At 38.1% G+C, this 16,528-nt stretch overlaps 1 protein-coding gene across 1 annotated transcript in view; it reads left to right on the top strand.

Annotated features, from left to right (window-relative positions):
• The window catches only part of TUBGCP5 (tubulin gamma complex component 5), a 59,338-nt gene that overhangs the window by 13,286 nt on the left and 29,524 nt on the right, over positions 1 to 16,528 (top strand). The window contains exons 4-7 of the mRNA XM_024747291.1: positions 10,750 to 10,846; positions 11,252 to 11,331; positions 11,732 to 11,867; positions 15,512 to 15,626. Coding sequence (XP_024603059.1) covers positions 10,750 to 10,846; positions 11,252 to 11,331; positions 11,732 to 11,867; positions 15,512 to 15,626 — 428 coding nt within the window. The remainder of the gene's footprint in view (positions 1 to 10,749; positions 10,847 to 11,251; positions 11,332 to 11,731; positions 11,868 to 15,511; positions 15,627 to 16,528) is intronic.

Raw genomic sequence — 16,528 nt, 5'->3', positions numbered from 1 at the left:
TTCTCTCCATCTCTGTCTCAACTTCTGCCCTGCAACCCAGCTCATCTGTACCATTTTTCTAGATTCCACATACATGCGTTAATATACAATATTTGTTTTTCTCTTTTTGAATTACTTCATTATGTATGACAGTCTCTAGATCCATTGACATCTCAACAAATGACTCAATTTCGTTCCTTTTTATGGCTGAGTAATATTCCATTGTATATATGTACCACATCTTCTTTATCCATTCATCTGTTGATGGGCATTTAGGTTGCTTCCATGACCTGGCTATTGTAAATAGTGCTGCAGTGAACATTGCGGTGCATGTATCTTTTTGAATTATGGTTTTCTCTGGGTATATGCCCAGTAGTGGGATTGATGGATCATATGGTAATTCTATTTTTAGTTTTTTAAGGAACCTCCATTCTGTTCTCCATAGTGGCTGTATCAATTTACATTCCCACCAACAGTGCAAGAGGGTTCCCTTTTCTCCACACCCTCTCCAGCATTTGTTGTTTGTAGATTTTCTGATGATGCCCATTCTAACTGGTGTGAGGTGATACCTCCCTGTACTTTTGATTTGCATTTCTCTGATAATTAGTGATGTTGAGCAGCTTTCCATGTGCTTCTTGGCCATCTGTATGTCTTCCTTGGAGAAATGTCTATTTAGGTCCTCTGCCCATTTTTGGATTGGGTTGTTTGTTTCTTCAATATTGAGCTGCATGAGCTGCTTATATATTTTGCAGATTAATCATTTGTCCGTTGATTCGTTTGCAAATATTTTCTCCCATTCTGAGGGTTTCCTTTTGGTCTTTTTTATGGTGTCCTTTGCTGTGCAAAAGCTTTGACGTTTCATTAGGTCCCATTTGTTTATTTTTGTTTTTATTTCCATTACTCTAGGAGGTGGATCAAAAAAGATCTTGCTATGATTTGTGTCAAAGAGTGTTCTTCTTATGTTTTCCTCTAAGAGTTTTATAGTGTCCAGTCTTATATTTAGGTCTCGAGTCCATTTTGAGTTTATTTTTGTGTATGGTGTTAGGGAGTGTTCTAATTTCATTCTTTTACATGTAGCTGTCCAGTTTTCCCAGCACCACTTATTGAAGAGACTGTCTTTTCTCCATTATATAACTTTGCCTCCTTTGTCATAGATTAGTTGACCATAGGTGCGTGGGTTTACCTCTGGGCTTTCTATCTTGTTCCATTGATCTATGTTTCTGTTTTTGTGTCAGTACCATATTCTCTTGATTACTGTTGCTTTGTAGTATAGTCTGAAGTCATGGATTCTGATTCCTCTAGCTCTGTTTTTTTTCGCTCAAGACTGCTTTGGCTATTCGGGGTCTTTTGTATCTCCATACAAATTTTAAGATTATTTGTTCTAGTTCCATAAAAAATGCCATTGGTAATGTCATAGGAATTGCATTGAATCTGTAGATTTCTTTGGGTAGTATAGTCATTTTCACATTATTGATTCTTCCAATCCAAGAACATGGTATATCTCTCCATCTGTTGGTATCATCTTTAATTTCTTTCATCAGTGTCATATAGTTTTCTGAACACAGGTCTTTTGTCTCCCTAGGTAGGTTTATTCCTAGATATTTTATTCTTTTTGTTGCAATGGTAAATGGGAGTGTTTCCTTAATTTCTCTTTCAGATTTTTCATCATTAGTGAATAGGAATGTCAGAGATTTCTGTGCATTAATTTTGTATCCTGCAACTTTACCAAATTCATTGATTAGCTCTAGTAGTTTTCTGGTGGCATTTTTGGGATTCTCTATGTATATTATCATGTCATCTGCAAACAGTGACAGTTTTACTTCTTTTCCAATTTGGATTCCTTTTATTTCTTTTTCTTCTCTGATTGCCTTGGCTAGGACTTCCAAAACTATGTTGAATAGCAGTGGTGAGAGTGGACATCCTTTTCTTGTTCCTGATCTTAGAGGAAATGCTTTCAGTTTTTCACCATTGAGAATGATGTTTTCTGTGGGTTTGTCGTATATGGCCTTTATTATGTTTAGGTAGGTTCCCTCTATGCCCAGTTTCTGGAGAGTTTTTATCATAAAAGTGTGTGGAATTTTGTCAAGCTTTTTCTGCCTCTATTGAGATGATCATGTGGTTTTTTTCTTCAATTTGTTAATATGTTGTATCACATTGATTGATTTGCATATATTGAAGAATCCTTGCATGCCTGGGATAAATCCCACCTGATGATGATGTAGGATCCTTTTAATGTGTTGTTGGATTCTGTTTGCTAGTATTATGCTGGGGATTTTTGCATCTATATTCATCACTGATATAAGTCTGTAATTTTCCTTTTTTGTAGTATCTTTGTCTGGTTTTAGTTTCAGGGTGATGGTGGCCTCATAGAATGAGTTTGCGAGTGTTCCTTCCTCTGCAGTTTTTTGGAAGAGTTTGAGAAGGATGCGTGTTAGCTCTTCTCTAAATGTTTGAAAGAATTCACCTGTGAAGCCATCTGGTCCTGGACTTCTGTTTGTTGGAAGATTTTTAATCACAGTTTCAATTTCATTACTTATGATTGGTCTGTGCATATTTTCTATTTCTTCCTCCTTCCTTGTCTCTTGTAACATTCTTTATTTTAAAGTCTATTTTATGTGATATGAGTATAGCTACTCCAGCTTTCTTTTGATTTCCATTTGCATGGAATATCTCTTTCCATTCCCTCACTTTCAGTCTGTATGTGTCCCTAGGTCTGAAGTGGGTCTCTTGTAGACAGCATATATATAGGTTTGTTTTTGTATCCATTCAGCAAACCTGTGTCTTTTGGTTGGAGCATTTAATGCATTCACGTTTAAGGTAATTATCGATATGTATGTTCCTATTACCATTTTCTTAATTATTTTGGGTTTGTTTTTGTAGGTCCTTTTCTTCTCTTGTGTTTCCCACTTAGAGAAGTTCCTTTAGCATTTGTTGTAGAGCTGGTTTGGTGGTGCTGAATTGTTAGCTTTTGCTTGTCTGTAAAGCTTTTGATTTCTCCATCGAATCTGAATGAGATCCTTGCCAGGTAGAGTAATCTTGGTCATAGTTTCTTCCCTTTCATCACTTTAAGTATATCATGCCACTCCCTTCTGGCTTGTAGAGTTTCTGCTGAGGAACCAGCTGTTAACCTTGTGGGAGTTCCCTTGTATGTAACTTGTCGTTTTTCCCTTGCTGCTTTCAATAATTTTTCTTTGTCTTTAATTTTTGCCAGTTTGATTACTGTGTGTCTCGGCGTGTTTCTTCTTGGGTTTATCCTGTATGGGACTTGCTGCGCTTCCTGGACTCGGGTGGCTATTTCCTTTCCCATGTTAGGGAAGTTTTCAAGTATAATCTCTTCAAATATTTTCTCTGGTCCTTTCTCTCTCTCTTTTCCTTCTGGGACCCCTATAATGCGAATGTTGTTGCGTTTAACAACAGAGGTCTCTTAGCTGTGTTCATTTCTTTTCATTCTTTTTTTTTTATCCTGTTCCGCAGCAGTGAATTCCACCATTCTGTCTTCCAGGTCACTTATCCACTCTTCTGCCTCAGTTATTCTGCTATTGATTCCTTCTATGTAGTTTTCATTTCAGTTATTGTACTGTTCCTCTCTGTTTGTTTGTTCTTTAATTCTTCTAGGTCTTTGTTAAACATTTCTTGCATCTTCTTGATCTTTGCCTCTATTCGTTTTCCAAGGTCCTGGGTCATCTTCACTATCATTATTCTTTATTCTTTTCCTGGAAGGTTTCCTATCTCCACTTCATTTAGTTGTTTTTCCTGGGTTTTATCTTGTTCCTGCATCTGGTACCTAGCCCTCTTCCTTTTCATCTTGTCTATCTTTCTGTGAATGTGTTTTTTGTTCCACAGGCTGCAGGATTGTAGTTCTTCTTGCTTCCGCTGTTTGCCCTCTGGTGGACGAGGCTATCTAAGAGGCTTGTGTGTTTCCTGATGGGAGGGACTGGTGGTAGGTAGAGCTGACTGTTGCTCTGGTAGGCAGAGCTCAGTAAAATTTTAATCTGCGTGACTGTTGATGGGTGGGGCTGGGTTCCCTTCCTGTTGGTTGTTTAGCCTGAGGCAACCCAACCCTGGAGCCTACCTGGGCTCTTTGGTGGGGCTAATGACAGACTCTGGGAGGGCTCACGCCAAGGAGTACTTCCCAGAACTTCTGCTGCCAGTGTCCTTGTCCACATGGTGAGCCACAGCCAACCCCCACCTCTGCAGGAGACCCTCCAACACTAGCAGGTAGGCCTGGTTCAGTCTCTTATGGGGTCACTGTTCCTTCCCCTGGGTCCTGGTGCCCACACTACTTTATGTGTGCCCTCCAAGAGTGGAGTCTCTGTTTCCCCCAGTCCTGTCGAAGTCCTGCAGTCAAATCCCACGAGCCTTCAAAGTCTGATTCTCTAGGAATTCCTCCTCCCGTGGCCGGACCCCCAGGTTGGGAAGCCTGATGTGGGGCTCAGAACCTTCACTCCAGTGGGTGGACTTCTGTGGTAAGTGTTCACCAGTCTGTGAGTCACCCACCCAGCAGTTATGCGATTTGATTTTACTGTGATTGCGCCCCTCCTACCATCTCATTGTGGCTTCTCCTTTGTCTTTGGATGTGGGGTATCTTTTTTTGGTGAGTTCCAGTGTCTTCCTGTCGATGATTGTCCAGAAGTTAGTTGTGATTCTGGTGTTCTTGCAAGAGGAAGTGAGAGCATGTCCTTCTACTCCGCCATCTTGGTTCCTCCCCTGCTTTTGCCTCTGAGTATGATAGCTGGGCATATCGTATATGGCCTTTATTATGTTGAGATATGTTCCCTCTGTACCCATTTTTTCAAGAGTTTTTATCATAAATGGATGTTGAATTTTGTCAAAAGCTTTTTCTGCATCTGTTGAGCTGGTCATGTCATTTTTATTCTTCAATTTATTAATGCGATGTATCACATTGATTTGCAGATGTTGAATAATCCTTGCATCCCTGGGATCAACCCCACTTGATCATGGTATATGATCCTTTTAATGTATTGTTCAAGTCAGTTTGCTAGTATTTTGCTGAGGACTTTTGCATCTGTGTTCATCAGTGATATTGGCCTGTAATTTTCTTTTTTTGTGTGATATCTTTGTCTGGTTTTGGTGTCAGGGTCATGGTGGCCTCTTAGAATGAGGTCAGAAGTGTTCCTTCCTCTCCAATTTTTTGGAATAGTTTCAGAAGGATACATGTTAACTCTTGTCTAAATGTTTGGTAGACTTCACCTGTGAAGCCATCTGGTCCTGGACTTTTGTTCATTGGGGCTTTTTTTGATTACTGATCCAATTTAATTATTGGAAATTGATCTGTTCATATTTTCTATTTCTTCCTGAATCAGTCTTGGGAGATTGTACATTCCCAGGAATTTGTCCATTTCTTCTAGGTTGTTCATTTTATTAGGCGTACGGTTGCTCATAGTAGTCTCTTGTGACCCTTTCTATTTCTGTGGTGTCAGTTGTAACTTCTTATTCATTTCTGATTTTATTGATTTGGGCCTTCTCTCTTTTTTCATTTTTTTTTGATGAGTCTGATAAGCAAATTACCAAATTTGTTTATCTTTTCAAGGAACCAGCTCTTAGTTTCATTGATCTTTTCTGTTATGTTTTTGTCTTTATATCATTTGCTTCTGCTGTAGGGCTTTATGATTTTTCCTTTTATTAACTTTGGGTTTTATTTGTTCTTCTTTTTCTAGTTCCTTTAGGTGTGAGGTTAGGTTGTTTATTTGAGATTTTTCTTTTTTCCTGAGTTAGGTTTGTATTACTATAAACATCCCTCTTAGAACTGCTTTTGCTGTGTCCAGTAGATTTGGATCGTTGTGTTTCCACTTTCATTTGTCTCCAAGTATTTTTTGATTTCCTCTTTCATTTCATCAGTGACCCATTGGTTCTTTAGTGGCATGTTGTTTAGCCTTCATGTGGTTGTGGTTTTTGCAAATTTTTTCTTGTAGTTGATTTCTAGTCTCTTAGCAGCATGGTCGGAAAAGATATTTGATATGATTTTAGTCCTCTTAATTTTAATGAGACTTGTTTTGTGGCCTAGTATGTGATGTATCCTGGAGAATGTTCTATGTGCACTTGAAAGAATGTGTATTCTGCTTTTTTGGATGGAATGTCCTACATATATCTATTTAGTCCATCTGATCTAACGTATCATTTATGCTACTGTTTCCTGATTGATTGCTGTCTGGATGATCTGTCCATTTATGTAAGTGGGCTGTTAATGTTCCCTACAATTATCATGTTATTGTCAGTTTCTCCCTCTGTGTTTGTTATTATTTGCTTTCTGTATTTAGGTGCTCCTATGTTGGGTGCATATATATTTACAGGTATTGTATATTCTTGGGTTGATCCCTTGATCATTATGTAATGTACTTTGTCTCCTTTTACAGTCTTCGTTTTAAAGTCTGTTTTTGTCTGATTTAAGTATTGCTACCCCAGCTCTCATTTCCATTTGCATGGAAAACCTTTTTCCATTTCCTCACTTTCAGTCTGCCTGTGTCTTTGGATCTGAAGTGAGACTCTTAGGAGTGGCATATATATGGGTATTTTTGTATCCCTTCAGCCACTCTGTATCCTTAGATTGGAGCATTTAGTCCACTTACATTTAAAGTAATTATTGATAGGTAAGTTCTCATTGCCATTTTGTTAATTGTTTTGGGATTGTTTTTTTATTTCTTTTTTGTTCCTTCTTTTGTTCTCTTCTCTTGTGATTTGATGACTATCTTTAGTGTTATGATTGGATTCCTTTCTCTTTTTGTGTGTGTGTATCTATTATAGGTTTTTGGTGTGTGATTACCATGAGGTTTGTATATAGCAAGCTAATATATACACGTGATTATTTTAAGTTGCTGATTTCTTAAGTTTGAACACATTTTCACAACCCTGCATTTTTCCTCTCCCCATAACATTTAATGTTTTTGACATCATGATACATCTTTTTGTTTTGTGTATCCCTTAATTTACTTATTGTGGATATAGATCATTTTACTACTTTTATCTTTTAACCTTCCTGCTAGCTTTATAAGTGGTTGATCTACTACCTTTACTGTATATTTGCCTTTACCAATGAGGCTTTTACTTTTGTAATTTTCTTATTTCTAGTTGTGACCTTTTCTTTTCCAGTTAAAGAAGTCCCTTTAACAATTCTTGAAAAGCTGGTTTGGTGGTACTGAACTCTTTAAGCTTTTGCTTGTCTGTAAAACTTTTGCTCTCTCCTTCAAATCTGAATGATAGCCTTGCTGGGTAGAGTATTCTTGGTTGTAGGTTTTTTTCCTTCCATCACTTTAAATGCATCATGCCACTCACTTCTGGCCTGCAAAGTTTCTGCAGAAAAGTCAAATGATAGCCTTATGGGAATTCCTTTGTAAGTAACTTGTTTTTCCCTTGCTGCCTTTAAGATTCTCTCTTTAACTTTTTTTTAAATTTTATTTATTTTTAGCTGCATTGGGTCTTCATTGCTGTGCACAGGCTTTCTCTAGTTGCGGCGAGTGGGGGCTACTCTTCATTGCGGTGCACGGGCTTCTCATTGCGGTGGCTTCTCTTGCTGTGATGCACAGGCTCTAGGCACGTGGGCCTCAGTAGTTGTGGCTTGCGGGCTCTAGAGCGCAGGCTCAGTAGTTGTGGCAAACGGGCTTAGTTGCTCCGCGGCATGTGGGATCTTCCCAGATCAGGGATTGAACCCATGTCCGCTGCATTGGCAGGCAGTTTCTTAACCACTGCACCACCAGGGAAGTCCATCTGTCTTTAACTTTAATTTTTGCATTTTAATTACAATGTGTCTTGGTGTGGATCTCTTCGGGTTGATCTTGTTTAGAATTCTCTGTGCTTTTTGGACCTGGATGTCTGTTTCCTTTCTCCCAGGTTAAAGAATTTTGCAGCTATTATCCTTCAAAAAAGTTCTCTGCCCCTTTCTCCTTCTTCTGGGGCCCCTATAATGTGAATATTAGTACTCTTCCTATTGTCCCAGAAGTCTCTTAAACAGTCCTTATTTTTCATTTTTTTTGTTCAGTTTGCATGATTTCCATTACAGTCAGTTCACTGATCCATTCCTCTGTATCATCTAATCTACTGTGAATTCCTTCTAGTATATTTTTTATTTCAGTTATTGTATTCTTCACCTATGTTTGGTTTTTCTTTGTATTTTTTAACTTTTTGTTATGCTTCTCATTGTGTTCAATCTTCTCCCAAGTTAGTTGAGCATCTTTATGGTCATTGCCTTGGAAACTTTACCAGGTAGATTACTTATCTCCACTTTGCTTCTTTCTTCTGGCCTTTTATTGTGTTCTATCATTTGGAACATGTTTCTCTGTCACCTCATTTTGCCTAATTCTCTGTTTTCACTTCTGTTCATTAGGTGGAATGCTTACGTTTCCCAAACTTGAACAAGTGGCCTTATATAAGAGATGCCCTATGGGGCCCAGCAGACCACTCCCCTCTGGTCACCAGAGCTGTTTGTTCTATGGGTGCCCCCTCTATGGGCTGCATGGACCCTTCTGTTGTGGTGGGCTGACTACTGTGGGTGCAGTGGTACACAGGACGGTCCTCAGCACAGTTGGCTGCCAGACTCAGCCTCAGTTAGGTCTGCCCAGTTGCTGGTGGGCAATGCCGGGTCCTGGCACAGCTGGCTGCAGGACCCAGGAGGTCCTGGGGCTGGGTCTTGCCCACTGGTGGGTGGGGTTGGGTCGTGGGCACACTGGTAGACAAGGCTGGGTCTCCACATGGCTGGCAGCTGGCCTGGGGGCCCTGGGATTGTTACAGACTGGCTGGTGGGCAGGTAAGCCCCCTGTGCTAATAAGCTAGAGGAGGACTCCAAAATGGTGCTTGCCCACACTAATGTCCTTGTGGTAGAACAAACTCCCCACGATGGCTGCCAGCAGCATCTGTGTCCCCAGGATGAGACCCAGTTACCTCCTGCCTCTCTGGGAGGTTCTCCAAGATCAGCAGGTGGGTTTGACCCAGGCTCCTTTCAAATTAGTGCTTCTGCCCTGGGTCCCAGAGCATGTGAGATTTTGTGTGTTTCATTTAAGAGTGGAGTCTATATTTCCCACAGCCTTCTGGGTCACCTGAATATAAGCCCTACTAGCCTTAAAGCTAAACATTCTGGGGGCTTGTCTTCCCAATGCAGGACCCCCAGGCAGGGAGCTCAGTAGGGGACTTAGACCCCACACTCCTTGGGAAGAACTTTTGCAGTTATAATTATCCTCCTATTTGTGGGTCACTGACCTGGGGTGGGAGCATGGGTCTTGACTATACCATGTCTCCACCCCTCTTAACCATCTCATTGTGGTTCCTTCTTCGTATCTTTAGCTTCAGAAGATCTGTTCTGCTAGTCTGCAGAGCATTCTCACTGATAGTTGCTCTGTAAATTGTTGTAATTTTGGTGTGTCCGTAGGAGGAGGTGAGTGCGGGTCTTCCCAATCTGCCATCTTGGACGGTCTCCTGTATCATCTAAATGTTAAGTTCCAGGGCCCTAACTTTTAGCAGCAGTCTTCTTTGTTCTTTAATGCTATTAGTGACTTCAGTTAAAACGTGATATTAGCTGATTGATAGGTTATGTTTTAGCCATTAATGCTAATTTTTAGTTCAGTGATTACCTCAATTAATCAGTCTTCTAGGTGTCAAGCTCCCTTATAGATGTTAGCAAAAAAATGAACAAGGGGTAGGGGAATGGCCTCATCCAGGTCCTCTTCCCAGGACCATGTGCTGCTTTTGTGCATCACCATGCAGCTACAGGGCGGTAGTTCTGGTCCTTGGCAAAGTAGGGAGGTCTGCAAGGGTACTGTGTGTGCTCTTGCTTTTACTGTACATAGTTCTCTCCTCTTTCACTGGTAACATTCACCTGTTTCAGGTGTACAAAGTTCTTCCAAAATAAACAATCTGATGTTAGCAATTATTACTAAATAATAGATTTATATATTGGGAGTTATTTTCTTCAAGTATTTACATTTTAGACTACTCTTCTCTATGGAATGAAAATTATTTTTTTTTGTTGAAGGAATTTAACGCATTTCTAAGCAGAGAATTCGTGATATATTGCCTTATCGTTCCCAGGAAAGTTTACCAAGTGTCTACTGTGTCCCTGTCATCACTGGGTGGTAGGAATACGGAATAAACAAGACATGATCATCACTACCCAAGTAGTTGTGAATAGCTATTTAATTATAATTACGATAAACACTATGAAGCTGTACATAAAGTACTATAGAACATATAATAGGGAGAGGTAACCTGACACTTCCTTACCTTCCTTGATTTTAATTCACCTCCTCTCTCCTTTCCATGCATAGTTTATGACTATTTGCATATTTGGAGTATTTTTCATTTTTGGCAGATTTTTAAAATGTGATTTTTAAAATATAATTTAAGTTTTAAAAAAACTTAGAAGTTGAAGAATACTAAAAGGAGCTCCTGTGTACTTTTTGCTTGGGTTCACCAATTGGTGTCCTTTGATCTGGAACATTCCTCACCCTTTCTTTTTTTGACCGTGACATTATTGAAGAGAGCAGGCTAATTATTTGGTAGCTTGTCCCTCAGTTTAGGTTTGTCTGAGATTCCTCATTATGATTCAGGTAGTGCATTATTTGACAGGTTCCTTATCTGTACATGTTTGAACTATAAAAACAAGTTTAGAGTTTGAGATTTATTTAGGTATGATTTGTGTTTTCTTAAACCAGGAAAAAAAATTGAGGACATAACTGTCATGGGGTTATCTTTTCTTTACTCAAACTAGTTTAGAAAGCTCTTACCAACCTCAGTGATTCATATTTTTCATTTCTTGTTTTAAAGACAGATGCACATTATTCCATACTGTCACTTCTTCTATGTCTGTCTGATTCTCCTTCAAACAGCAATTATGTGGAAACACCAAGAGATAAAGAAGTGGGTATGTTACCAAATGCTTTTCATATATATAACAAAAAAAGAGAAATTGGTTTTATGACAATTACCAGACTTTGAGATTTTATAAAAAGTTTTTTAAAAAATCTGAAACTAAAGTATTTCTGTTGTCTTAAGTGTAATTGTAGTTGTAAATTTTCTTTTAAAATATGAGTTCTGACTTTGTAAGTTAAACTTTCAGTTATATAAAGAGAAAAATCACTTTTGAAGATAAAGAAATTAAATTTTTAAATGTATTAGAATGTCAACTTATTGAGTGTTTCAATATTTTTGAACTTTCATTTCCCAAGTGTATTTTATTACGAATTTTGCTAGACTTTTTACTGTAATTTGGGGTTTTTTTCCCACATATTTTTGATCAAGCTGATGAAATTCTTCTGCTGTATTTTAGAAAAGAAAGACGATTTCGACTGGGGAAAATACTTGATGGAAGGTGAAGAAATTGACCTTGGCCCAAATGTAGACACACCAGTAAGTAGCAGTGGTTTTGCTACTGAAAATATAAATACATGCCAAGTTATTTAGATGATTTTTATGGGTCCTTCTGCCCTACAGCAACTTATCTAAAACAGGAACACTCTTCACTAAATTAGAGTGGTTTATTATGGAAGTTCTATTAAGATTTTGCACCCAAACATCGGTACTAGGAAGTTGATCAGAAAATATATGTATCCCTTAAGGAGCTGTAAATCTTGGGATTTTGCCACCAAAACTAATTCCATCCTATAATAGTAACTTTCAAGACATGTAGAAAGAGGTTTTATTTGATAAAGTTTTTGCTTTTCTTCTGAAATTTTCTTGATCTTTTAGTCTAAATAGCTCCAGTTGTTAGGTGCTCTAAGGGTAAGGTGTATTGCCTTCTTTTAATCAGAATTGGTCTGAAGAAAGTGAAGATGAAGATGATCAACAGCCTTTAAGCAGAGAGGACTCTGGGATTCAGGTGGACAGGACACCATTAGAAGAACAAGATCAAAACAAAAAGCTGGGACTTCAAGTCAGCTGGAAAGGTAGTGTGTGTTCTTAGATACTGGCATCATTTTCTGATAGAAGAATTCTCTAGAAGGAAAGGCAAGCTTTGAGAATCAGTTCCATGTGGTTTAAAATATTGGTAAGCTCTGCCGTCCTTAAAAACAAACCTTTTTAAACCATTAGTAGATCTTTCTTCTGTAGTGCCTAAGAAGTAGCTCTATAGAATTAATGTTGAAAGGGCATTTACAGTGCAACTTTGGTCTTTTTTTAATATAGTTCTGAGAACTTTGTTAGTCCTAAATGGTTGTTTCTTTTCTTTTCTTTCTCTTTTTGTTTTTTTGAGAAGGATTGGCTTTGCTAAAGTTAGTGACTAAATAAAAGGAAAAGATCCATACAATTTAATTTTAAATTTGAATGTCTGCTTTTTCAGTTTTTAGTAAAAAAAAATATGAATTGGTAGAATCCAGAAAGAGCTGGAAACAACCTTAGAGATTAGAACATCTAATCCTACTTCTCATTTTGTAGATAAAAAACAGAGGCGTGGTGACAGTGTTTTTCCCACCGTCACAGCCGGGAAGCTAACCCCAGAAGATGCGGTCTGTGACCTAGCCCTGTTCATTGTACCTGAACCTTGCCAAATGCACATAAAATAGTTAAAGCTGATTTAGCATGCTAACGATGTTCTGCTTTCTTTTCTCTTCCCTTTCTTTTTCATTCTTGAATTGGACCTTTAGGGTAGAGTGTGGGTTAATCAGCTCAGAGCATGTGAGCAGCAGCAGCAGCCTGTGCAGGGCCTTTTGGTTTAGTTTATTTCTTCTCTTCTGCCCTTTCTGATTCTCACTCCCCTTCCCTTTTCTCTGCCAGCCCAGTGACAGGCTCCTGTTCTAATGTATTTGATATCTGTTCTCAAACATGTTGAGTTCTTATAAAGTACATTGTTTTGGTTGGTTGTATTCCTTTTTTAAAATTACATACTGGTATTATGCTATGTGTAAACTCTGTTCTGTTCTTCTTTTCATTTAACTCTGTTTTAATCTGTCCATGTCACTCTGTGAATATCTCTTCTGTTGCTCCTAATGGCTGAGTAGGATGCTGCAGTTTGCAGTACCTCATTTCTGTAATTGCTTCTCTTGTGGACAGGCCTGAGCTGCCTTCAGCCATTCTCCCTAATGCCATGCCCAATTATGGACCTGGTCCACAATCTCATCCCTACTTGATTAGGACCCCGCCTCTGATTTGGTCTGTTGTTTTCATTTGCATTTGTCTGACTACACAGGATAAGTACTTGGGATCAGTCTTGCCCCTTCTACGATGTATCCATTGACATCCTTTGCTTGCTTTTCTTTGGATTTTCATGTTGTTCTTGCCCATCCCCACACTTAAGAGTTCTTTGTATATCTAGATAGTAATTCCTAGGTTTTAGACATTGCAATTTTCTTCCTCTAGTTAGTCACCTGTATGTTCATGGTATCCTTCAAACAGAATCTGTGATTTTTAAAAATATCTTATTGTACTCAAATCTGAATTTTTCATGGTATGGTTAGAATTTGGGCCTTGATATTTTTCTCTAAAAGAACATTCCCCTGTATTTTCCTTCTGTTTGCTTTTTTAGAGCCTGTGTTTAGCTCTTTAGTGACCACCAGATCCTCTTTTATGTATGAAGTGAGGTTAAAAGGTCCAGCTTATTTTTCTCCCATGTCATGAGCAGATTTCCCAACAGTCCATTCTTTCCACATTGCTTTGTGGTTCTAACGTCATTATGTATCTATACACTTATTTATTTCTGAACATTCAGTCCTCTTCCCTGAGTGTGAGTTGTGGAGGAACAGACTTTTTATTTATATGGCTTTGTACTATGTTTCAACACATAGAAGGCAAGTTTCCCCCTCACCTCCTTTACTCTTATTCAAAATAGGCTTAGCTATTTGTGGGCTTTTATTCTTCTAAAGACATTTTAAAAGTTCCTTTTTAAAAATCCAGCTGGAATTTTTATTGGGATTGCATTGAATTTATAGATTTAGCTTGGGGAGATCTGACATCTTTACTATGAAAATATCTGCATTTATTCTAATTTTTTAATGTCTTACCAGATTTTGGAAATTTTCTTTGTAAAGACCTTAAGTCTTTGTTAATTTCTATGTATGTTAATAGTTCTTATTGTGAATAGTGTCTTTTTTTGTTTTATTTATTGCTGGAGTAGGGGGACACTTGTTTTTTGTAAATTGTTCTTATATCCAGCATTCTTGCTGAACTCTCATACTGCTTATATATTGTTGATTCCATTAGGTTTTTTGTGTAGACAATCAGTATTGTTTGCAAATATTGACAGTTTTATCTCCTGCCAGTTCTTTTTTTTTTAAATAAATTTATTTATTTTATTTATTTATTTTTGGCTGTGTTGGGTCTTCGTTGCTTTGTGGGCTTTCTCTAGTTGCGACGAGCGGGGGCTACTCTTCGTTGTGGTGCACAGGCTTCTCATTGCAGTGGCTTCTCTTGTTGCAGAGCACGGGCTGTAGGCTTGTGGCCTTCAGTAGTTGTGGCGCACGGGCTCTAAAGCACAGGCTCAGTAGTTGTGGTACACGGGCTTAGTTGCTCTGCGGCATGTAGGATCTTCCCAGACCGGGGCTCAAACCCGTGTCCCCTGCATTGGCAGGCAGATTCTTAACTACTGTGCCACTAGGGAAGCCCCTCCTGCCAGTGCTTATACCTTATATCTTCTTAATGACATGTTAACCATGTCTCTTTCCTGGTCAGCCCTCTAGTCTGCAGAGGAAGCAGTGGCAATGAGCGTGGGTTTCCTGGAGTGGTTTTTATACCAAGAGGGTTGCCCCTGAAATTCCTTAATTAAGTGTGATAGTTTTTGGCATAGGTTCTGGATATGTGTCCTTTGTAAAATAAAGACTTTTATTCCTGTTTTTCTAGGAGTCTTTAATTATAAATAAGTATTGAACTTTATCAAGTGCTGTTCTTTATCTGTGAGATAATTCTATAATTCATCGCTTTTACTCTAGTACTTTACTGATAGATTTTATTGATAGTGAATCATCCTTGAATTCCTGAGCTAAACTTCCTTGGTCATTCTGTTATTTTTTTACTATAGTATTGGATTGGGTTAGGCTTTTTTAATTGAGAATTTTTAATCTTTATTCTTCGATGAATTACTTTTTCTATCATGTCTTTATCTGGTTTTAGAAGCAGGGTTATATTGGCCTCATAAAATGTTAGACAGCTCTCCCTTTTTCTGTTTTCTACAACAATCTGTATAAGATAGCTAATCCTTTAAACCCTACTACTAGTCCTGAGGCTTTGGGGGTGCTTGGGAACATCTTAGGTTACCATTTCAATTTCTTTTATGATTATTGAATTATTCAAGTATACTGATTGTGTCTTTTTATTCATGGGTCATTTTAAAATCGAGTAATTTTTTTTTTTCTAGCAGTGACAATTAAATTTTGTATGTCTCTCTCTTTGTGTGTGTGTGTGTGTGTGTGTGTGTGTGTGTGTGTATGGTTTTAAGTAAATGATTATATATATAAATGTTGTTGGGTAGCTGTTATTTTAAAGACCCTTTGTCAATTGAATATTTGAATGGAATCATAAGTCCAGATATTGTAGCAAAGCTGATCAAGTATTTTGTTGTTAACTCTTATAACTTAAATGTAAATAAATTCCCTTCCACTAGATGAATCAGATGCCCGAAGCTGGCTGGAACAACATGTGGTCCGTCAGTACTGGACAGTCAGGTCCTCGAGGTTTCCTCATAGTTTACATTTGCACTCCAATCTAGCTGCTGTCTGGTAAGAAGCTATTTTCCATTTCATGTGTTGATAGAGGAAACTTGGATGTTTTAATATTTGGTTTTGAATTGTGACTTAAATCAAATGCTTTCTTGAACTTTTTTTTAACAGTTTTCAAAACTGAAGTATTGAATTTACAGTGTTGTGTTAGTTTCAGGTATACAGCAAAGTGATTGTTATACATACATACATTTATATATGTGTGTGTGTGTGTATATATAATCCTTTTTCAGATTCTTTTCCATTATGAGTTATTACAAGATGTTTAATATAGTTCCTTATCCTATACAGTAGGTCCTTGTTGTTTACCTGTTTTATATGTAGTAGGGTGTATATGTTAATCCCAAACTCCTAATTTATCTCTCCCCCCGTCTGCTATCCCCTTTGGTAGCAGTTTCTACTCTATGCCTATGAGTGCAATTATGTCTTATAAATAAGTTCATTTCTATCATTTTTTTAGATTCCACATATAAGTGATATCATGTGATATTTGCCTTTCGCTGTCTGACTTATTTCACTTAGTATGATAATCTCTAGGTCCATCCATGTTGCTGCAAATGGCAGTGTTTCATTCTTTTTATGGCTGAGTAATATTCCATTGTGTGTATGTGTGTGTGTGTGTGTGTGTGTGTGTACCACATCTGCTTTATCCATTCATCTGTCCATCTTTTGATGTACGTGTAGGTTGATTCCCTGTCTTATCTATTGTAAATAGTGCTGCTATGAACATTGGGGCTCTGTTTTTAGTTTTTTAAGGAACCTCTGCACTGTTCTCCATAGTGGCTGCACCAATTTACATTCCCACCAGCAGGGGAGGAGGGTTCCTTTTTCTCCAAATCCTCTCCAGCATTTATTATTTGTAGACTTTTTTTTTTTTTGTAGGACACGGGCCTCTTACTGTT

Source organism: Neophocaena asiaeorientalis, unplaced genomic scaffold (assembly GCF_003031525.2).
Source record: "Neophocaena asiaeorientalis asiaeorientalis breed wild unplaced genomic scaffold, Neophocaena_asiaeorientalis_V1.1 scaffold236, whole genome shotgun sequence".
Lineage (NCBI taxonomy): Eukaryota > Metazoa > Chordata > Mammalia > Artiodactyla > Phocoenidae > Neophocaena > Neophocaena asiaeorientalis.
This window is presented reverse-complemented; position numbering and strand designations above follow the sequence as displayed.